At 34.6% G+C, this 23,876-nt stretch overlaps 4 protein-coding genes across 6 annotated transcripts; all 4 read right to left on the bottom strand.

The window, feature by feature from the left end:
* Positions 1-50: 50 nt before the first annotated feature.
* Positions 51-1,604, bottom strand: LOC108198746 (probable xyloglucan endotransglucosylase/hydrolase protein 26). The gene is made up of 3 exons (XM_017366525.2): positions 1,286-1,604; positions 791-984; positions 51-644 (listed from the first exon to the last, which is right to left on the bottom strand). Exons 1-3 carry the CDS (start codon positions 1,556-1,558, stop codon positions 236-238), a joined length of 876 nt encoding a protein of 291 aa, XP_017222014.1. The 5' UTR covers positions 1,559-1,604; the 3' UTR covers positions 51-235.
* A 1,864-nt stretch (positions 1,605-3,468) lies between these two features.
* On the bottom strand, positions 3,469-5,848 carry LOC108199024 (putative aldehyde oxidase Art an 7). The gene is made up of 3 exons (XM_017366788.2): positions 5,234-5,848; positions 4,973-5,133; positions 3,469-4,892 (listed from the first exon to the last, which is right to left on the bottom strand). Exons 1-3 carry the CDS (start codon positions 5,639-5,641, stop codon positions 3,689-3,691), a joined length of 1,773 nt encoding a protein of 590 aa, XP_017222277.1. The 5' UTR covers positions 5,642-5,848; the 3' UTR covers positions 3,469-3,688.
* A 133-nt stretch (positions 5,849-5,981) lies between these two features.
* On the bottom strand, positions 5,982-12,124 carry LOC108197449 (probable RNA methyltransferase At5g51130). 3 transcript variants are annotated; one of them, XR_010286494.1, is made up of 9 exons: positions 11,875-12,124; positions 11,564-11,678; positions 10,069-10,116; positions 9,206-9,467; positions 7,821-7,908; positions 7,598-7,663; positions 6,952-7,021; positions 6,690-6,758; positions 6,522-6,565 (listed from the first exon to the last, which is right to left on the bottom strand). XR_010286494.1 is itself a non-coding variant. In XM_017365074.2 (8 exons), exons 1-8 carry the CDS (start codon positions 12,001-12,003, stop codon positions 6,476-6,478), a joined length of 867 nt encoding a protein of 288 aa, XP_017220563.1. In that variant the 5' UTR covers positions 12,004-12,123; the 3' UTR covers positions 5,982-6,475. The 3 variants fall into 3 exon arrangements, 2 of the variants coding, with proteins under 2 accessions (XP_017220563.1, XP_017220564.1); XM_017365074.2 differs by lacking the exon at positions 6,952-7,021 and having other exon boundaries at positions 5,982-6,565; positions 11,875-12,123; XM_017365075.2 differs by lacking the exons at positions 6,690-6,758; positions 6,952-7,021 and having other exon boundaries at positions 5,982-6,565.
* Positions 12,125-14,226: 2,102 nt separating this feature from the next.
* LOC108197190 (probable lactoylglutathione lyase, chloroplastic) lies at positions 14,227-21,042 on the bottom strand. Its single transcript, XM_017364734.2, has 9 exons — positions 20,715-21,042; positions 17,257-17,458; positions 17,036-17,160; positions 16,834-16,898; positions 15,872-16,084; positions 15,653-15,700; positions 15,461-15,568; positions 15,229-15,369; positions 14,227-14,444 (listed from the first exon to the last, which is right to left on the bottom strand). Exons 1-9 carry the CDS (start codon positions 20,833-20,835, stop codon positions 14,403-14,405), a joined length of 1,065 nt encoding a protein of 354 aa, XP_017220223.1. The 5' UTR covers positions 20,836-21,042; the 3' UTR covers positions 14,227-14,402.
* Positions 21,043-23,876: the final 2,834 nt, after the last annotated feature.

Below are 23,876 nucleotides of genomic sequence, written 5' to 3' on the forward strand. Positions count from 1 at the left end.
TAGCTTATTCATACAGTTTGTGTAAAAAAAACAATAAGCACTTATAAGAAGTTGAGAATGCTAGCAGTTTGTTTCACAGCTTAAACTTATTTTCCAAACACTTTGATAACTTATAAGTCTTAACAATTGTCAATTATAATTGTGAACACAGAAAAATTTTGAAAAAGAGAAGAGAAGAAACATATTCATATGTTCAAACTCTCACAGAAAAACAAAGAGGCGTACATGTCCTTCACTAGTATTGTGCCTTGCTACATTCTGAAGGCATCTGTCCATTAAATCGGTTCGTATCTCTGCAATAATCATAGATCATGTAATTATCCCTCGCCCACTTCATCTGACCCTGCTTCGCATAACTCAGCTCCTTGTACAAGTCTGAAGTCCACCAGTTTTCAGGTGAAGAGGCAGCACACTGAGAAATGCTTTTTTCGCCTTCCCAAGGGCAAGACCTCGCCTTAAAGTCGCGATATCTGGCTACAAAAGGCGCGCTGTTCCAGTCTATCTTCACAAGACCTCCTCTCGTTGCCCAATTATCAGCATTCCACAAACTGGAGTACACAACCATTCCTTGTTTATTCGGGTAGGCAATTCCCTCGTTTTCGTAGTTTCTGTAGACACGGATTGGAATGCTATCTATGTACCATCTGAAAAATTTTTAAAAAATTAAACAAACATCTTGATCAGCAAAAACGTTTTTAAAATGTTAAATAAATTTTTCCAGTCTAATTGCTTCAATTTTTGAAATTATTCGTCGATGATATCCGTCTGGAGAGATTCTAATTGAACTTACACAATTGCAGTAGGGTTCCAATGTATAGTGTAATTATGAAACTCTGCAGTGGGATCGAACCACAAGTAGAACTGCTGCTCCTTGTTTCCGACTCCTTGTGTAAATACATTTGTGTGGACAATGTAAGGCTCACCCGATGAATTTCCCAGGAACTCAAAGTCAATCTCGTCGTGCTGATCTCCAGAAGACGATAGCTGCCACATTTTCAAAAAAAAAACGTAAATATTGATCAGCTAGTTTCTTATTACAATCCACCACGCGGTAATGTACTCGCTCTGTCCCATTTTTATTATTTTACATTTTAATATACGCGTCAAGAAATAAAAAATCAGTTAAAATGAGACCGAGAGAGTATCTGGTACTCTGATTTTACTCCGTCCCTCAGTATTAGAATATAATGTGATCGTGGTAAGCCCTCCTCCCAACAACTCGAGGTTTTGGGAGAATTGCTCACTTAACATGATATCAGAGTTCAGACTCGCGGAAACCACTTACATAATAAGCTGTGACAGTACCAGCCGAATTCCCTGGAACCAACTTAATAAGCATTTCAGTGCTTCCAAACAGATACGGTGAATACGACTGAACACCGGAACCCGAAGATTGATCCAGGACAAGCTCTAGTTCTTCACCATTGCCGAGAATCGAAGAATGGTGAGCTCCCCAGTTGATGTACATGCTCTCGTAGAATTGAGCAGTTACCAAACATGGATGATATGCAACAAATGAAACAAAAAGCGCAATGACCAAAGCTTGCAAATTAGCCATAACAGAGGAGCAAAATAAACAATTTTTGTTGCTTTTGCTATGTTAAATTGTGAGTTGGAATGCTCTGCTCGAAGTTGTGTACGCCTTTATATAGCTTCTGATGCATTTTAGTTTTATGTTTTTTTAATATTCTGACTTTGGAAAATAGTAGTTTATTACCTGAATTACATAGAAAGATCATGTTGATGTATATGTCATTTGTATGGCACTTATAAGTTATAACATAACATTAGAAATTGTTTGATGAGTTAACGAGTCGGTTTGAACTTTTTTGTCGAAAATAAGCAACTCAAACTCAAACAAAAATATTATATTTGCATAATTTTTTATAAAAACTTCGATAGTTTGAAAATGTTCAATACTAATTTTGGTAAATAAATATTTATTTCTGAAAATAGATAAAACAAACGAGTCTAACGTTTAACTGACGAGTCGTCCTAGACTCCTAGTATATTTGTATAATTTACTAAATAATATCTATTGAATAACATGTAATATATTAAATTATATAAAACCCAGCATTCATCTTAATTAACTGAATGTGTGCCACTCTTTATTATTTTCTATTTTTTATTAATTTCTACAACAAGAAAATATTTTTATTGATAAAAATATCCAGAACACACCAAGTCCAACAATGGAACAAATTTTCTTTATTCAAAAGGTCTATTATCCAGTCGAAAGGAAGAAGTACTCCGAACACACATTTAGATAATAATATTTTTAATATTTGAAAAAATAATCCATCAAAATATCATCAGACCTCTGCAAGAATAAAATTTTACGGAAAAAAAATCGGTTGTCCTACAAAACAGAATTATATCATTAACAAAATCTATAAATAGAAATTAGTATCTTCTCGCAACTACGACTTAGTCTATTATGTAGTATCATCGTATTTTTGTAGTTAAATTTAGTTGTACATCAAATATTTCATTCCATCACTATATTCTGCTTTTAAGTTCTAACCATCCACAAATTGACACTTTATTATTGACTTGCTACGACAATAATTAAGAAAAAGTGAAGTCCACTTGCCCGCAAGGGTTGGTTCAACTGGTTAAAAGAAATGACATGTATCCTCTTGGTCACAGGTTCGACTGCCGAAAGGAGCAGAATTTGTTATTAAAAAAAAAAAAAGGGGGGGGTGAAGTCCACTTAACACGCGGTTTCTTAGAGTTAACGTGCATGACACTAAACCCTTTGTAAATGGCTCCAAAGCCAGCTATAACTCCATCATAATCACCAAACCAAACTTTCCAAAAGGACTCAGACGTGCACATACCTCATTTAATTAGTTGTGTTCCACTGTTCGGCGCCGAGCTGTATATTTCATCTCTATATAAACTGTAATAGCAGCTTCATTCGCACTTCACAAACAAGCATCGCAGATATCAAAGCCATAGCTAAATACTTGTTTCTGCTGATACCAGCGGAGTTTAGAATTTTACTTTAAACGGACAAAATAATATTTAAGTACTTTTATATTTAACCACATTTGGTCTATCTTATAAAAACTTTCTTCCATTTTAGTCCTCGCAACTTTAATTATCGACCCCCACGGGTGTCCCGGATGGTTGTGGTGCTTAAGGCTTGCCTCGTGACCTAGTTCGATTTCCTGGGCACTCGGAAATTAAATGGGCTACCATGCTCGGGGGTATTAGTGTGCTAGTAGCTTAACCGGATTAGTCGAGGTGTTATGCTCGGGGGTATGAGTGTGCTAGTAGCCTAACCGGATTAGTCGAGCTGCGCACAAGCTGGCCCGGAGACTGGTTTAACATGAAAAAAGAAAAAAAAAACTTTAATTATGTAGCTCGGCCAATGTTCCGTTTACCATGCTCGGTGTGTACGAATGTGCTAACAGTTTTGAGGATTAGTCGAGGTGTGAAAACTGGTCCGAACACCGGATAAAAAAAAAAATTGTTTCGTTACTTATAAATTTTTTGGAGAATTTTAATTTAGATAAATCTTGACGAAATTTCTTTTATGTGTTAACTAGTTCAAAACCAATTAACTGGCCATTTGTAATACTTGACTAATATAGGTGATAAATCCCCTTCCTTTATTTCCTCTTGAAAATACATAAGGTGGTTTTAGAACATTTAGCCATGAGAAAAAAGCCCTGAGATTCTAGTTCTTGATTTGAACCCAGACTCCCCTGCTAGGCACACCGCGATGAACCAGGAAGAGCATGTAATACCCCGGGGGAGCAATCCTACCGTTTTCGGGTGCTGCCACTGTAATGTAAGTGTCTGTCACCTGTACTGTCCCCAACACAAGCATCCTCTGCTGTTGAGAGTAGCCATGAGTAGTAAAAGGGGGTGACAACATGGTAACCTTCAAGTCCGTGTCACGCAGATCAGTGTTCGCGTCTGAATCAGCGTTGAAGTGGAAGGGCATTGTGAACCTCTGTCCATATCTGAGCTTAGAAGGGGTTATTTCTTCTGATATTATAGGCCTGTGTTGCTCCAGCTTTGGATCCAAATAAGGAGGGGTGAATTTCTCTACTCTGAGCTCGGTTGGGAACCTTTCGCCATCTCCAGGGAAAACATAGCGGTTGTTTTCGTTGCTTCCAGCAACCAAAACTTCTCCATTAGGCAAAAGGGCTGATGAAGAATGATACATTCTTGGAATTTTGGTTGCCTTCAAGCTCTTAAATCTGTGTCCATTTTCCTTGTGAGGCATGTAAAGCTCGGGTGTCAAATTAGGCACATCAGCGTCCCACCAGCCAGAGGTTCCTCTCTTGGCGCCGCTAAGCAGTATAAGGTCTCCGGTGGGGAGGATCAACATGTCTCCCATAACTCGAGGTGATTTCATCATTTCAGTTTCCCATTTAGGATTCTCTGCTGTGATACTAATTCTACCACAATCTTGCAATGCAGGAAGAAAAACGCCTTTGGGTTTCGGTTTCTGGACCTTATCCACATGATTAAAGGCATCCTTTGCGTTTCCTCCACAAATCAGGACCTCTGCATGCACATTTAGTGGATCTTGAGGATCGAGTTGTATGGGGAGAAGTGCTGACATTCCAGAAGCCGGGTAGTTTCTAGCACCACCTGGTAGCCTAGGCAATTCACGGATGATTTCTGCGGTGTCAGGGTTGAAGATGATTGCACGGTCATTGGCAAAAAGGAAGAGGTTTCCGTCTGGGGTGAGGTAGAGAAAAGGGTAGAGATTGTTCTCAACCGGATCAGTCGTTTCCTGGAGGAATGGGAAATCAAACTGTTTGACAGGAAAGTTCAATGTATCTGGGGGAATGATTTCATACGAGAATGATTTTCGACCTCCAACAATAACAAGCCTACCATCTTCCAAAATGTGCTGAGAAGCATACCTGTTGGAAACACATTAATGAAGTTCAGCTGCAGGCTTAATAATACTAACACCAGTAAAAATTGTAGGAGTTTATTATACCATCTGTCAGAACCAAGAAGGTCAGATCTCTCCTCGAAATCGCAGTCTTCGCATGGCCTGTGGATTCTTACGGCTCTTCTTCCTTTGAAATAACCTCCAACACCAATCAGGCTGCCTTCTGCTGAAAGGCTTCCGGTTGAACACCATGGATCGGATTTTATCTGCAAGTTATGTATTTTAAGAAAAAATAGAAAATAATAACCTGCAAATTTCTGCAGAGTATATGGACATGAACAAAGGTTCAAGCTAGCTTGGACATACATCTAAGGCTTTGGTTTCATCAGTATCAGCATCATAAGCGAGGGCATGAGCAAAACAATCAGGATAGCCCTTTTCAAAATTGATAGGACAGTTTCCTTCAGGAGTCAGCTTCCGAGCTGAATCGCCAAGAGCTGTTGTATCAAACCAAACCACCTTATTATTTGGCATCAGCTGCAGTTGCATTGCAGATACGCCCACATTCTCAACTGTCACCCTCCATTTTCCGTTCCACTCTGTCTTAAAATCTGCCCTTGCATCTTTACCAGCGTTTTTTGTTGCAGGCGCGAATCCAAAAAGTGGACCGAAAAGACCAAACAAGGCCCTTCCTTCCGTTTCTGATGAGTTCTTAGCAACCACCGAAACAAGTAATAGAGGAAAGAGGAGAAGGGGTTTCAACAGGGGAGCCATGGAGATGATTCCCCTGGTTTACTCAGCCCTTGGATTTTTTCTGCAATGAAGTCAGTTTATATACTTGATTCCTCAGGCTATTTTTAGCCATGTTATGGGGGTTGTATTCTTTCAGGATGCTAATTTAGGATTGACCTCCATCTTTTAAGGTCAGCCTGTTAACAAATAGCATCTTGCTCAAAATCTAGTTCTGGTAACTGGTTAAATATATATGTCTAATAGTTTATCATCAGCTAGCATATCAAGTGATCAGTTGTTTCTCTGTTATCAAATTACACAGCTCACATACTGAATATACATCAGGTTCATATATGTATGCCACAGAGCATTAGCAACTGAATTAAACAACAATAAAGCTAATTAGTTGATCATGAACAAATCTGCACTTTGTTAAATATATTACAATAAATTGATAGTGAAAAAATAACTGTTAATGAGCTTCAAGAAAGATATGACTATGAAACCCTTTTCTGAGTGCTAGTTTAATTACACCAGAGGAGAAAGCGTAGGTAGAGACAAGAATTCTGTTTACATAGAATCGTACCAACAGGTTTTCATATTTGTAGATAAAGAATAATCTGTTCTATGTCCAAAAAACAATCACTAGATCATCAAGAAGGGTGATCTCCATGCTTTTGCTAGCCAGCAATCAAGTAGGATACAGGAAGTACGGTAATCTTGAGAGCTTATACGTCTGATCATTAAGAAGGGCGGCCAAAATTGCAGAAAGAAGGTCAAAGCTTTGATGTGTAGTATTACAAACACTTTACATCCTCGATACTACAGAGTACTAGACAGACTAGAGCACATTACATGGAACAGGGACAGTTTGGTTTATTTCCAAAAAGCCAAAATTGGTCTTTGAAATCCAGATTTGCTACCAGACAAATTGCAGCTGATGTCTTCCACCAACCTAAAACCAATCTGCAATAGTTTGAAATTCAGACATTATAAAACTTACAAGAAAAAATTTCTTATTTTTAACGTTTCTAATATATATAGCGACAACCACAATGCCTCACTAATACGTGAAAGAAATGGTGTATACCTTGTCCAAAAGGATATCCTGAAAACTTTCGGGAAAGATTTCTATAGTGTTGTAATTATTTTTTGCTGTCTGTAGAAAACATAAAACATAATTTCCTCAATGTAAGAAAGACCTTAGTAGTAAAATAAAAAATTTCATAGCAACCACATAAAATGAGTACTTGAGGTTCCTACGAACAAAAAGAAAAAGAAAAACAGAAATTTTACATCCAAGTAATAGTTATATTAAAAAAAGTGTAAATTACACAGGATGCTTATGGTACCTATGTCCAACTACTGTATCAATAATGATAAAGATATAGAGGATATGTTTGATTGCAGAGATTGTAATCCCTGCACAATCAAAAATTGGCACTCAATTTTAAGATACTTGATCCATTTAAGTAATCATATAAATTATATTTTTTATCAATACGTATTTTATTTTGAGTGATCCACTATCTTTCTAGTTATTATTAATTCCATGAAATATGATCTAAAATTGATTAAAACATGGTCACATATATAGAAAAAAGGACTTAAATATTAAGTAAAGAAGCAGGCCAGTTGTCTGGGATTATCAACCCCGATTCCCAGGAAACAAGCATGACTTGTTGGGCTGATAAATTTACAAGTTGGTATAACTGATTTGGAGCTACGAGTTAAAACGAATATGCTGAAATTTAAAATATGTGGTATCTCGTACTTAATTATTTACAAATTTATGAGTTGGCTTGGACAAAAACCAATATCAGTATATCACCCTCCGGGTGAACTCCTAGTACTTGTGTATCATTATATTACTTTTGACAACTCATTATTCACAAATTAACTAACACTCAACTTCAACTATCAGCAACCATGTAAAAAACTTTTTATAAATAATAGAAACAACTCTAGGTGACAAGTATCTTTCCTTAAGCCATATACCTCAGATACTTTATGGTTTTTAGCATATGAGCTCCAAGGTTGTGGTTCCAAAATTAGCATGCCACCCTGCTCGTATGATTGGATGAAACACAGATCAGAAAGAGTTTCCTTATTAAACAAACATACTGCAGATATAATGAATGGAGACGGGATTTTGTAGGAAGAATCCTTCACAAAATAGAATACCATTCATCAGTTGAAACAAAAAGGAGACAGAACATACCGGTTGAAGCAGCTTCCAAATTTTTGTAAATAAATTTATCAATCCTTCATCACCCCAATTCAGATGAATCCATTTTGTCACACTCAAACTGCAGAGAAGTACGTTATATATCACATTAACAACAAGTCCGGTTTATGTTGTTAGTTGTTACTTTCCTCTTGAATCATACATGACAAGATAAAAACAGAAATATAATATATTAATATGTACTAATCATCTTATGTTTTAACTTATCTACTAGTTTAATAATAGGAAACAAGCATAAGAAAATGAGAAAGATGCTTAAAGCACACTCCAATATTTGTTTCCTATAAAGTTTACGGAACATACATAATCTTAAAGCCGAATTGTTCATACATTATTTGATCACTTCAACTTTACCCTCAGCCAACAGAATACAAGAATGATATTTACCAAGTTACCAACAGCCGTGAACTTTTTCTCTCTTGCATTAACAAAGGCAAAATAGTAACTCTCATATTTCACCACACTTTAAAAATATGAAACCCAATTTAATTTTCTTCACTTCTATGCATTGTTGTTTTCTATGGTCTTGTGTTTTAATCTGTATCACATATAAAGGACTTGAAACATTGCCAGCAGCTGAAAACAATTAAGTTTTTCAAGGTTAACTGACTTTAGGTCGGAAAGTTACGAGGATGATACACACTACATGGCCCAACATAAATTTTGAAGACTAATTCAACAAGTTCAATGGAAATGATACTTCCACATTTGTCAGGACACTAGGCATCTTAATCACTTGCTGATAATTTTTGTTCTCAAAAAACCCTGCAATATTCAAGGATAAGGTTTTAATAGACAAAAACAGATTACTTTTATAATGCGAAGCTGACCGGGCTGGGTTATCTGGACAAGTTTGATAGTAAAAGGAGACAATGCAGCAAGCCTTACTCGAGGAACACTGTCCCTCACTCAGGAGTCGGGGGTACATGAATTTTTAGCTATTTAATCACTGGCTGGTACTTCCCATTTGCAAATCCCTTTAATGTTCAAGAGTAAGTTTCGGAAGACAAACAAATTCCTTTTCTAAAGCGGAGTGGATTGTGCTGGGTTATATGAGAAAATTTGGTAGTAAAAGGAGAAGTTGCAGCAAGCCTCACTCAAGGATTTTGGCCCTCTTTTAGGCTACATGACCAGAATGTTCTGCTATCTAACCCTCACTCGGGTCATCTAACACTGATTCAGTGGTAGTCACAATTCTCAACTTAAATTCGACTCACAGAAGTTTGCAAAAAGAAAAAAATATCAACTCACAGTAACTAAACCGTTATTCCCTTGCCTAACAGGATTGCTAACATCTGTTTTAACTTGCAACAAACATACTTAAAATGAAGTGGATTCAAATAACATATCAATCTTACCACATAATTGTATGATATCGTTTATCATCAGAAATTCGACTTTGCACAAAATTCTCTCTTCGGAAAGAAACACGTTCTGAAAGATTACATGGAGATAGGCCTTCACCAGCCTTGCCTTTCTGTTCAGTAGGGGACTCAGTAACACAGTGATCAGAAACTTCTACTGCCTTGGCATCTTTCAAACGAGAAGCTTTTGCAGGTGGCTTACTGGTGCTTTCCCTCACAATCCTCCTAAGGTTCCAATATGCTTCCTCAATCCGATCTGTATGATGAAACAAACGTTAGTTATTCAATTTGTTATCAGTTAGATACTTGACTAAAAAGTGGCTCTTTTGAGCATTATAAACAGAATCAATATTATAACCCAGCTACTGCTTCCATTAGAAAGGGAACTTATTAAATTAGTTACACTATCAGGGATTTCTTCAATTTAATGCTAATTAGTGAATTTTTCATTTTTCTTTTAAAAAACTTGGTATTTAGTACAAGTGCAGCTTATTTTTTGTATAGAGACTTGGACCATATAACTATATTCAACAATGTATGTTATGCAGATATAAGAAATACCTACTTAAAGTGGATAAATATGCTGCTGGAGTAATAATTTGATATTATTTGGCTTTGCCAATAATAAGTACAGTGGTAAACAAGCCAAACACCTGAGACATCTGATTGTATAAACCATGGAACAATAATTGTTTATTCATGTAGCCTGTAGAGTGTAGAATGAAGCTTATACTGTATTTGCAGATGGTGTCTAAAGAACTAAAACAAAAGCAATATATAACAAACACACAAAACATTCAACAGAATCTTAACCCAAAGCCCAAAGGCACATATCCTTTTGTATATACAGAACTTACCGGTATCAATGTCAACTCCAAGGATGCTTCGGCAACTAAACTTTTTTGCTGCAGATGAAAAATCAACAGCGTAAGTATTAATACAAAATATTATGCAAATATTTGCACTGGGGTTTTCACAGCATGTGTTGTGTTAAACAAGTTATATAAGCAATTTAAAGCCAAACTAAGGTTAGGATAAACTTTCACCTATATAATCAGATAACAAATACATTTTTAAGGCATGCCTAATTCATGACATTGTATAGAACCAATGCATTACAATATGGAATTATCAACGATTCAAAGTAGCCACTGTGTGGTACCTCCCAGATGCCGGAATGCAAACCAAATTAAATGAAATAAGAAAAAGAACTTCAAGCTTTCACATGAAGCACTATGACAAAAAGTAACTCCAAAAATGTGCAGTTAATTTAAACTTTCCCTAAATGTGGTTCACAAAAAAAAAACAATCATTCTCGTTAAATTATAGGCCACAAAGTAGGTACGTTTCTAGATGCGAAATGATATTGAAGAACTCCTAAAAAAAATTAAAATAATATATTACTGATATTTATACTCATTATCTCCAAGGAAACAATAGCTACAAGACTTGCTTCTTCATAATTAACGACAGCATTGTAGCTCAAATTTCTAGACTATCTATCAAGTCAATAGCAAAAACAAGAATTATGTGCAAAAAATTTAAATACTAAAAGCAGAGATGATGAACTTCATAACATTACCACCGTTCAAATACAAAGTAAAAGCCAACAGAAACGAACATATGTTAATTATAAACACACATACGCACAGATATAAAATCGTTTTCATCAAAAACTACAAACCTATATTACCCTCATTTGGACATTGGACCAGGGACTCAACACGCAAGCTTAAGACTAGTGCAATACGTAGTCCCAATTTACTCCTTCCATCCCAAATTAGATGAGCCTGTTGACCTTAGACACATAATTTAAGGTGCATTGACTACCTAGTTCCGTAATTTATTTTTTCAGTTTTTCTTTGGTAAACATTTCATATTAAAAAAAATTATGTGAAAACATAAAATTTTAAAAACAAGTAGCAGCTATGCAGTCAAGAGGAAAAAAAAAATGTGTGCCCAAAGCCAACAAGTTCATCCAATATGGGATGGTGGGAGTACCATTCTTACTTTCTTTTTTGAGTGTCTACAATCAATATACCATACACACTTAATTATATGCACAAAAATTGCATCATAACATCGTAAATTTAAATAAATTAAAAAAAAGCTCTTTCATACACCTTTATCTCGGGAGACGAGCTATGAGAACAAAATTGGAAAGTCCGAGCAAGTAACACTGCTAAAACTAAACTACCCGCATCTCTCAAATAAATTTTAAAAACAGTTTGAAGTACTTCTCACTTACTAAAATCATTCACCAATCACCAGGCAGTTACACAGTTGCAAGTGCCTAACAGGAAACTAACCACCATTAATCATAGAATTATATACATTTCCGAGAGCGAGTACCTATATTAATAGTGATCAAGCCACTATTACATCCGATATCGAGACAATCCTTTCCTTCGAACCACTCCTTTCTAAACACCTTCACTCTAGGATCTTCCTCCAACTCCTGACCAATCTGATATCCAATTTCATTGTCAATACAATATCTTACTCAATTCAGCACTAAATACTCGCATAGAGAGAGGGGGAGGGAGGAGAGAAAGAGAGAGAGAGAGAGAGAGAGAGAGAGAGAGAGAGAGAGAGAGAGAGAGAGAGAGAGAGAGAGAGAGAGGTAGGGAGAGAGAGAGAGAGAGAGAGAGAGAGAGAGATACACGATAGCCGTAGTAATTTTTGTAGTTGCCGAAAAGAGCTACTTCTTTTGGTTTCCTCTTCTTTGAATTTGATTTATGAGGATTTTTGTTATTGTTGGGGACGGATGTTTGTTTAACGACGTCGTTCATTGTTACACCAAATCAATTGGAGAACGAAGAGGATTTCAGGAATTTGAAAATAGGGGTTTAGGGAAGGTGTGTTAGGGTTTAGCAGAGCAGTGAAGCTGGGACAAGACATACAGAGACACAGATGTATGAGATGCTATATATACGCAGCAACTTGCAAGTACTATTATTTCTTTGCTAAAAGAAATTGCAAAAATAAATAAGATAAAAGGAAAATAAATTTTTTTATCCCTAAACTATTTACCTTTTTAAAAACTTGCCATTGAACTAAATTTATTTTCAATATAGACACTAACGTTATATCTTCTAATTTCAAAAAAAAAAAAAAAACGTTATATCTTCTTTTCATTTTAGCCATTCCGTTAACTATTTAACGGAAAATTCAGTTTTTCTTTTAAAAAAAAGGAAAAAATCCAGAAAATTCAAAAAAACAAACAAAAATTGACAAAAATCAAGAGATATCTTCAAGAGGTCATTTTTTTTCCTTAAAAAAAAGCAAAAAATCTCATTTATGTGAAAAAAATTTAAAAAATCAAAAAATCTATAAGAAAATGAAAAAATAATCCCATTTATAGTGTAAAATTACTACTTCAAATTCTGAACATATTTTTCGACTATATATAAGAAAAAGACATAAATGATTGAAAATAAAAACTCTTAAATGAGTTTTTAGAAATCTATTATTAAAGAGACTGAAAGAGATGGTATGTAAATTCAATCAAAATTTTAAGATTTTAATCCGAACTGTGATTTTAAAATTTAGCCTAAAAAATTAAAATAAAATTCAAATTGGAAAGAAATTTGAAATTTTTGAAAAAAATTCAAAAAATCTGATTTTTTAAAAAAAAAACTTAATATTGTACACTATAAATGAGATATTTTGTTTTTTTAAAAAAAGTGATTTTTTAAGATTTTTGTCAAAAAAAAATTGTTTTTTTTATTTTTTTTTTAAATTATTGAATTTTCTGTTAAGTAATTAACAGAATGGCTAAAATGAACATGCAATTACAAATAATAAGAACAACGTGTAAATTCTACATGAACTAATTTGTAATTAAATAAAAGATTAAATTAACAATAAGAGATTCATTACTGTCACTTTGAATAAGAGATTAAGAGTAAAAGGTAGATTAAAAGTAATGATATGAAATGCAGAAATAACCACGTAATAATGGTTTTAATAAAGTTTTACCGCCTTAACTATTTTAATAACCAAGGTCTTCAAAATTTTATTTATGGTCAAGTACCGACCAATCAAATTTAATATAAAAAAAACATAATATAAACAATTTCAATTGTATTTTTTCTAAAATATTAGATTTATAAACTAAAACAAAATTAAAATAAAATTTAAGGCATACTCAATAAAATGTCTTTATTACATTTAAAACAAAATCAAAATTATAATGAGCAAAAAAGCCTAGTAATGATAGTTGCTCCGTTTTAGTACTTTGTGTACCAAACGGCCAACTCAACATCTGATTATTGTAAAGGATGAAAACATATATACCAACCATATCAGTTTGGTATTTTAAAAAATTAATCAAAGAAAAATCCATAACCTTTCTGTCTTGAATTGTCAAAACTTGAATAGCATTGTAAGAGCAAGTCCAATGCTAGATGCTATATATCTATTATTATTGCTATAATATAGCATCAAAAATTGTTTTTTGATGCTAAAATAAAACTTGCACTCCAATGCTAAGTTCTATAACTAGTTTCAAATTTAACCAACTCATCAACTTTTACCCAACTTCTATATAGAACCAACTCATTAACTTTTACCTAACTCATTAACTCATTAACTAGTTTCCAATTTCTAGTTATTGATGATGTGGCAACATGGATGGATTCATCCTTGGTTTCAAATATAGAACCAAGGATGCATTTAAGCATGGATGCATCCAAATATAGCACCCCTTTGGAGTTGAGTTTTTTTAATTTTGATGCTATAATATAGCAATAGAACCAAGTATAGCATTGCATTGGAGTTGCTCTAAGAAGCAATCTTTGTTTAGAACCTATACAGAGTTAAGAACTGACAGCGATTTTCATATTCCAACTTGAGGGCTGTATTATATATCTGCAGTTGGCTTAAAATGGTAATTCCACATTTATACTCTTGTACTATCCCTTGCCCTGTAACTTGCAGGTTCCATCAACGAAATAAAATGATAAATAAACTTCATATTGCTAGCTGCCATTTCGGGCTTACCATGACCAAGATGCGTAAAACTATTTTAACTTAATCTGCAAAAGGGTTATCATACAATCTACAGCAACGACTTCTGAAAAGAACATCTCATTTTGATCTTATAAACTATCAAGAAGCTTTACAAAGTTTTACATAAGTCTCGCACCACATGATTGTTACAAGAGCATTATGTAATGATATTCTAAGGTCATTCCAGTTCCTTCAAAAAGTCCAAATTATCAACAAATACCTGCAAATTTGAGAATAACAACTGCAACATTAGCAGAAATCAAGTATGCACACCATGTTTTCACCATGTAAAATTTCAAAATTAAGCAAAAAAGTTAGGACCATCATTCACCAATTAAGAAGAATACATAAATGAATTCTCCCATAAAGAATGGCCGAGGCAGAAAATTTTCTAAGCATATAAGCATTATAGAAAATAAGTTGCATTTTTTTAAATTTAAACAATATATCATAAGGCTATTAAGCCTGTTATGTTTAAGGTTAAATCTACAAAATTACACGCTTAATAGATATTAATATATTTTACTCATCAACTAATGGTGTGCATATATATTCCATATGGTTATTTTAAGACCTCCCAAATATAGAAACACCAGGCTGCCGGATGGTACCTCTCCGTGCATATATCATTCCACTTTATTGTTTAGACATAAAACTGTATGAAATATATCCTCATTTGATAACAAATACTAAGAGTCGATTAAATTTAGAATTAAAGTATATCTAGAAGCTTGTTCCTGGTATTCCAATCATATCCTAGGCAAAAGCACGCTTGACTTTGTACGTAGTATCGAGGCTTGAATAATTACTTGAAAAGGACGTGTACACTTACGTTGAGCCTCATATATAGAAAACAGGGAATAACTGTTGAGGCGCTGATTTAATCAAGATCCAAGGTCAAAGATTTTATTTTATTTTTTTATAACCAAAGCAAGCAAACATCTCATTCAGATAACTAAATTTCAATAAATACTATCGTCAAACAAATTATGCCACAAACATACCGATTTCCAACCATCAGGATCCAGGCATGCAGTAATCTTTGTGCTAATTCCAGGTAGCGGTCCAGGTTCCCGTGTAATTTTCCCGCCACATAGTTTTATTGCTTCGGCAGTTCTATAGACATCATCTGTGCCTATTGCAATCTGTAATATAGGTAAAGAAATGCTAAACTTACCAAGCATCTTGAGAAAGGAATTAGTAGTGCAACTATAAGGAAATAAAGCAAGAATTGACCTGAGCATAGGCATTTCCTTTGTCATATTCAGTGACCCCATAATTGTATGTTAACTCTAGCACCGCGTTTTTGTCTTCAGGTCCATAACCCATCATTGCAATTGTATACTGTAAACATTTTTCATTCATAGGTGAATGCCAGGGCATTAAATAAATTGCTAATATTAATTATAAACAGATTAATGAAAGTACCTTGTATTCAGCATTATCACGCTTGCGAAGAAGCTCCATGCCAAAAGCCTAAGTAAATGGATAAGGTTCAAATTTCAAAACTTCATAGAGAATCTTCATTAAGTAAATTTATGATCAAAAAGCAACTATAAGAACACAAACAACACAAAGTATACACAAAGGAGTTAATCAGACATGAGGTGACAATATATATTCCTCATCTTTTCAAAGAAATGTTACCTTCTCATAAAAATTTATTGCTCGATCAAGATCTCCAACACGAAGCATTACTTGACATAAAGGCTCAGGAGTAGGGCCCCTCTCTAGAAGCTCAAATTTGTAACCATCTGGATCTTCGATAAATGCAATAACTGTTTTTCCACCTTTCACGGGACCAGGTTCCCTGGTCACTGTTCCACCCTTGGCCTTTACGAGTTCCACAGTCTTGGCAACCTGTGTACAAACTCAGTCTCATTTTATCTGTGTTGCAACCAAAGTACCACACCAAATTTACAAAAGAACATGAAGCTTCACATCAATGATAAACCTTTTGCATTGAAAAAAACGATATGTTCTATGGCCATCCAGTCATCTAATATATATATAGTTCGTTTATATATGGAAAAGGGAAATGTTATTACAGATCATAGTTGCACAGGATAGCATGATGGTGCATATACAGTAGTGGTATGAAAAAACCTACAAGAAACAGATTTAAAGAAGTTGTTATCCACCAGAATAGTGCTGTGAAAACGGTGTCTTGAGTGTGAATTGTACTACTTTTGATGAAAAGATTTGAATGTAATGTGGGTTCCATATTCATCCTATATATATATACTTGCACTTCAACATCCAGTAAGAGCGGGATAACCTAAAAGGACGTTTACTCCCACAAGATTATCAAATTTGTAACTAGTTAAGTATGTTTACCATCATGGGGATAATATAGGCAGTTACGCACTTGATGCATACAAAAAGTATGTACATATATTTTGTGTCTAAAACTTTGTCACCACAAACTGAGAACGTCTGGGGGCTAATGTGGGCTCAATGGCATTCTAAGAAGAAAAGGCATATTTAATATTAATAATCAGCTTCAAAAGGTGGATCGCATAGAAAAGCTTTTCTAACTTCTCACACAGCAATTAAATTTTTTAAGCACAGGAATGATACGAATAATAATAGTTGAACAGAAAGCTTACATCATCAACTGCTATGCCAAAGTGTCCAAACCCAGATCCGATATCATACTTATCAACTCCATAATCTGATAGAATAACAAATTTAAACAAAATAAAATAAGGTAATAATGGTAATCCAAAAAAAAGAATTAAAGCATCAATCAAAAAGAAATTCTTCAACTTCGAAAAACCTAAAGACTACAGAGGTTCTAAAATCACTTACTGTAAGTAAGTTCTACGACAAAATGAGAATCTTCTGGGCCATATCCAAGAAATGCATTTGTATATTTCTCTTCAGGTATGTCACGTTTCCGTAACAGCTTCATCCCCAGGCACTCTGTGTAAAATCTGCAGCCGCAATTGAAAGTTTAACCCAAATGCAAGACAGCTCTTATGGAAAAATGTAATACTCATAAAACAGACCATGATGACAAAGAATATTACTTTATTGTCCGATCCATATCACCAACACGATAAACAACATGGAGCATTCTCCGCTTGTCCTCCTTCACCCACTGCAGAATATTTTCATCGGTAGCAGTGCTTGCTTGAGTTGCATTCCCCATTGCAGTAACTATCATGCTTTTTTTATCTCCGTGTAGAAGCTTGGAAGATTTCAGGCTAAAAAGCTGCGACTGTGGAACCACTGAAAAAAATTTCAAACACATCACGTGTCATGACAAAGTTGTGTCATGAGTCTCGTTCTATCTACAATTACACAATAGTGCTATAAATTTTCGGAAGTGTAGAAAACTCCAGTCCATACTGTACTTGATTTTTTCAACTAATACTCCCTCCGTCCCACCAGATTCTTTACAGTTTCCTTTTTGGGATGTCCCATCCAATTCTTTACATTTCAAAACTTACCAAAAATAGTCGATGGGTCACACCACTACCCAACTTTTTCTCCCTTTTCACACTACTTTTTCTCCCTTTTCACACTACTTTTACTCCACTGTCTCCCTTTTATACATTAAAAATTAATGGGTCCCACCACTTTACCTACTTTTCCTTCTCTTTTTCACTACTTTATACATATTTCTTAACCTCCGTGCCCAAACCAAACGTAAAGAATTGGCTGGGACGGAGGGAGTATGCAATATCCATAAACATCGACGAAGCATGTCTGGAACTGAACTGGGGAAGAAAATAACAAATTATAACATACATAAAACTTCCTATATATATTACAATGGATGTAAATTTCAAGTGTGCAACATACAAATCAAGCATTTCCTAACAATATCCTATCCCTATTTAAAACTAATCATGCTTTTCGCAGAACTATGCCATAATATTCTACTCCCTAAACTCTGTTTTGTGGACATCATAAGTGACATCACCCAGAAAAGCTTAAATGTAGGTGTTACAAGTTCCTAGTTAACATGGACAATCCTCTAGATAATATTCCAGGTCATAGTTGTTCAGTTATAGTGCTATAGTGGAGTTCAGGTTGCCTAGGTAACTAGTAGCCACTTTTACCACAAGGCACAAGCTACATGATACTATTAGCATCAAAACAGTAAGTAAAACATTATGCACACAATAATGCGGCTTAATAATAATAACTGATAAGTGTTATACCCAATCGAATTACAATAACATCTAAATGACTGCATAACATGTTTCTTATATGCAGCCAGAAATCCAAATTAGAAGCCAACATATCATTTAACTACATCAAAGCAATCATTTACACCTAATTAAATAATTTAAGGTATACAAGCTAAAAGTCTTTTATGGCATACCAGGTTTACAACCCAGTAACTTTACTTGTCTAAGAAAACAGAACATAACATGTCTCCAACATTTCGAATCTGCATTAGAATCAATCATCGCACATAAATAAATAATTTAGCTAGAGAACACATTTTATACATCCTCAAACAAGCTCAAATGTGGGTTTGTGTGTGTAGGCTGAATTCCATCAAAAAGTGAATCACGCATACAACACTATTAGTCTAAAAGCACGTTCGGGAAGGCTTAAAATTATGAATTACGGCTTGTAGTGGCTTAATATGATAAGTGCTCAGCTTAAATTGTCTATTTGGGTAATTTTATATTATAGATGACTTATGATTTATTAGAATAATAATAATAATAATAATAATAATAATAATAATAATAATAATAATAATAATAATAATAATAATAATAATAATAATAATAATAATAATAATAATAATAATAATAATAATAATAATAATAATAATAATAAATTTGATGATTTATTTATTTTAGTTTTGAAATTGATTTTTACAAAAATAAAAATCATAAAACTAAAATAAGCTGATTAAAAAAATACATCCTACCAAATTTTGGCTTTAAGTCAGTTTCCGGGTTATTTCTCACTTTAAGCTGACTTCTGACTTATTACACAAACAAACATTTCAACTTAAAGTCGAAAATGGCTTACAGCCCGGGCTTTTATACCCGGACAAATAGGCTTAAGTATCTACAAAAGAAACACAAATAATATGCATATTGCCTAATGCCAAAGTTACAATCTCGAATTAAAAACCAGGGGAACTACATCTAATCTATTATTTACATTACACGGCTAATCGTATTAATTAAACAAATAAAAATAAGAAACATGTATTTGCCATCTTACTAAAGTGTGTGCACACATAAGCTATATCCCATCAATAGACAAAATACGTATACAACAGTGTAAGTCATGAAATCAATCACTTACACTTATTCTTACAAATTCAACAAATAAACGCAAATCGTGTGGTCACAAACTAGTTGCATCGTGTTTACACATGCTCAATTCCATTGCAAGGCGGATTACACAGACAATAGTATCAATTACTTACACAGTTACACTTCATCATACTAATTCAACAAATGAAAACTAATCATGTAGTCGCAAACTAGCCGCAATGTGTTCATACATAATCTCAATTTCACTAAAAGGCGAATCACGCAGCCAACAGTGTCAGTCTGGAGTCTGGACTATCTTAAAAACAGCTAAATAGTACTCCCTCCGTCCCTAAATACTTTTCTCATTTGTACTTATCACGTTTGCCAATACACAGTTTTGATCATTAATATCTTTAATTTTATATTTGTATTAAATATAAAACCTTCACCGTATTAAAGTACACATAAATATGAATCCAACAAGATCACTCATGACTATATTTTATCTTATAGATTAGACGTAAATTAGTAATTTGTCTCATGTTATGAACAGTGCCAACATTATAAACGGAAAACGTTTTTTGGGACGGAGGGAGTATATATTGGCGAAACTACCTACAAATCATAAACTTATATTGTCTCATTGTAACTACATTCAATCAATCACCTACAACTAACCAATAAGTACAAATGACACACTAGCCACATCATGTTCATACATAATCTCAATCCTACTGAAAGCCGAATTAGCAGACAACAGTGTCAGTCTAGAGTGCGCAGCTAAACAGTACATATCATCATAACTACATAAAAATAACATTGAATCAATCATTTACACCTGATTCAATAATTTCACCGAATCAATCACTTACACCTAACCTAACCGTACTAATTCAACAAATACTAATCATGTTCTCTCAAACTAACTGCTTCTTAATGCACAAGCTCAATTTCACTAAAACACGAATTAGGCAGACAACCGTGCCAGTTAAAAGTGTCTAGAAAACACCGAAACATTACATATCAGCAAACCACATCCAAGTTAGAAGCTCATAAAATTTATAAATACTCATTTTCACATCGAATCGTTCATTCAGACCTACCGAAATTCAACACACAATCAATCATAACTATACATCTCCACACATACTAGTGCCTCGAGTAAGCAAACAGCGAAACTAATCAAAATTTATAAAATCTCATCTTCACAACTTCGTCTTCTACCAATAATTTAAGCTCATAACAAAACTTACCACTGCCGAGAGTGTGGAAACTGAGGCGTTGCGGAGACGACAGAGAGACGCTGAAACGAGTGGCGCCGGAGAATCTCAAGGCGGAGATGCACGGCCGAATCGACGACGCCATCGGAACCATCGGAATCGCGAGATTTATGCGTGTATCTATAGGTTTAGGTGTGTGTGTATAGGTTTTAGTGGAAAGAGAGTGAATGAGAGATGGAATAGATAGATGATGCTATGGGTTTATTCTTTGCTCAGCTTCCTTCGTTGCGGTTCGGCTTTACGGAAGGCGATAGTCACGAGAGGGGTCTGTTTGTTTCTAAATTTACGTTATGTTATCCTTGTCCAGGGGGCAGGAATAATTATTTTTCTGATTTAATTATACGTGCACTGACTATATAATTTTAAAATTATTATTTTTGATTTAAAAAATTTTGAAATATTTTTAATTTAAATTTGAATATCATTTTATTCATATTTTGTTATTAATGAATTGAAGTTTCATTGAATTATATTAACTGAATGATAATATTCTATTATTCTCTCTTGAAAATTTAGATTTTATAATATTTTTTATATTGTCAATCATTAATATAAACAATAAAATATTTTTATTACCCATGTGATTGTTTTTTTAATATCAATATGTGATGATGTGTTTTTTAATTAATCTGAAATCATATTTATATTCTTTCATTTATAAACAAAATAACTATTTTAGAGTAAACAACAATTTTATTTTCGGAAAACAAATTCATTGATATAAGATAATTCTTCCTTAGGTATGAAGACTAAAGAAACAACGGCCCTAGCCCTAGGCCACACATATCTCCAGCTTATATCAAAGGGGAGCACCAGCTAAACGCCTAAACATAGAGATCCTAACCATACTAAACTGCTAAACAGAAGCCTACATACTACGCCGTAAAGAAAATTAGCAGAGCTAAACGAGACTAGGCCTGCATGACTACTACTCCATCCTCCACATCTAGGTAATCCTCATATACGAAGTCATGGATCTCCGGCTCTTGATTTTCTGGCGCGAAGGGAGCCAACTGAAATCCAGTCACTGTTAAAAATCAACAGCCAAGCCGACTACCATGGGACCTCCCTCAGCATTTGTCATCAAAGCCTCCAGTTGCCACCCTGTTCTTACGGCTATAAACAAATCGAATCGAATAATTCCAGGCTGGGTTGTCCTTCAATATCAGAATCTGTGGAACAATGCTAGAGATTTCAACCGGAGCGTTGGCGTTTTGAAATTTTATTGCTCCAAAAGCTTCCATGTTGTATGTTTCGACGATGACACGACGTGAATCGCCCAGGAAAGCTCGACATGTGCCAGTGAACACTGCCGAAAGTTGTTTACCAAGCAAGCTCTTCGTTTAATGTAACATTCTTCTAGTATCTTTGAGTTTGTGTACATTGTGTAAAAGCCCGAGATACTAGAGTTGGAGATGATACGGTGAAATAGAAATAGCAGGGCTTTCTTCTCTACACCAAGGGGATTGTGTGTGGCACAAGGACCTGAGGAAATGAAAAACATATTGCCCACCATATCCACTAGACATCCACATATTCCATAATGAACCTTCCCATTTAGTTCTTTCCAAAAATCATCATAAAATCCAATGAAATTACTGTTACTCCACGACACTCCAAGATTTATATTTCTGCATCCTCTCAGCAGAAATGCTCCCACAAGATTAACTCCCTAGAGAGATTTCATGCTTTCTTTTAGTTTATTCATTGCAACAAGCCACTTAAAAGATCTTAACTTGATTAACCATAGGAACATATCACTATTCCAAGACTGTATGGAGAACAACTTTTCATTCCTCCCCAACCAAATTTGTTCATAACCCAGCACAAATAGTGGCACATCAAGCATCTTATTTAGAGACACCCTTGTTTATTATCATGGCATCCCAAAAATCGTCAAGAGAAAGAAAATTATTATGATTCAGACCCCACCAAATAGCTAATCCTTTCCATACTTGTTGAGTATACCTACATTTCCAAAATAGATGACGGGAAGATTCTTCATGGATTTGACATAAGGTACAGCTTCTTGATGGATGAGAGGGAATTCTATTGCCCAAAACTTCATTTGTAGGCAGCACATCATGCCTGAGTTTCCAAATAAATATGGAAACGTTTCGAGGGATTTTCCATTTCCATAATTTTTTCTAGAAAGCATCCATTACTTCCATATGGCCTTCAATTTTAATATAGCCTTTTTTAGTAGTGTAGCTTGAGTTTCTAGGCTTCCACAAGACTTTGTCTTCTCCATGCTTCAAGCTGTAAGAAGCCACTAGACTAAATAGTTCTTTCTCCTCCTCCATTTCCCCAGCTCTTAATGGTCTAGACCATATTGATCATTACCTCCCATGAGGTCAATAAATTCCTTAACTAATATTGTCTTTCTACAAGATATTTTTTAGAGCCTAGGGTATACTTTTTCTAAAGGCTCCTGCATGATCCATGCATTTTCCAAAAAGAAAACAGTGTTGTCATTCCTAACCTTCCAAGTAAAACATTTTCCAGAGAACGGATCACACCACCATTCCTTTCTCTGAATTGAGCAAATGGCAGACACCATGGGGGATAAATCCCTCATACTATCACATTGCTCCAAACCTGCTATAGCTTTTAGGAAATATTTGGATTTAACAACATACCACCACATTGAGTTCCTATCTTTGTACCATTTCCACCACAACTTTAGGAGCAGAGCCTGATTTCTTCCTTCTAAATTACAGACCTGAGCCTCCTTTATCTTTTGGTAAAAAGGTTTGGTTAACTCATGGTTTACTTGTATAAGGTTTTTTTTTATAATTACTTGTAAGGTTAATACGTTGGTTGGAATTTGAAAACTGATTTTCAACGGGAGCCTCTCTTAACCATATTTCTCTCTAACCTCTCTCTTGTTGTAGCCGTATGGGGACCGGTGGTAAGCCTCAAACTAGTTAATTACTTTGTTTTATTCTTAGTTTTTGAATTCTTAGAAACCTATCGGGTATTCCATTGTCAATCTTCTTTGTTTCAAGCGGATGGATTTTTAGTCCTATTTCTCTTGTTTCGTGGTTTCGCTCCAAATCTAAGTTTTATTTATCTTTATTTATTTGGTTTGGTGGAGACTCTCCTTGTGAGAGTTAGGTTGTGTCTCTCCATGGT

Source organism: Daucus carota, chromosome 8 (genome assembly GCF_001625215.2).
Source record: "Daucus carota subsp. sativus chromosome 8, DH1 v3.0, whole genome shotgun sequence".
NCBI lineage: Eukaryota > Viridiplantae > Streptophyta > Magnoliopsida > Apiales > Apiaceae > Daucus > Daucus carota.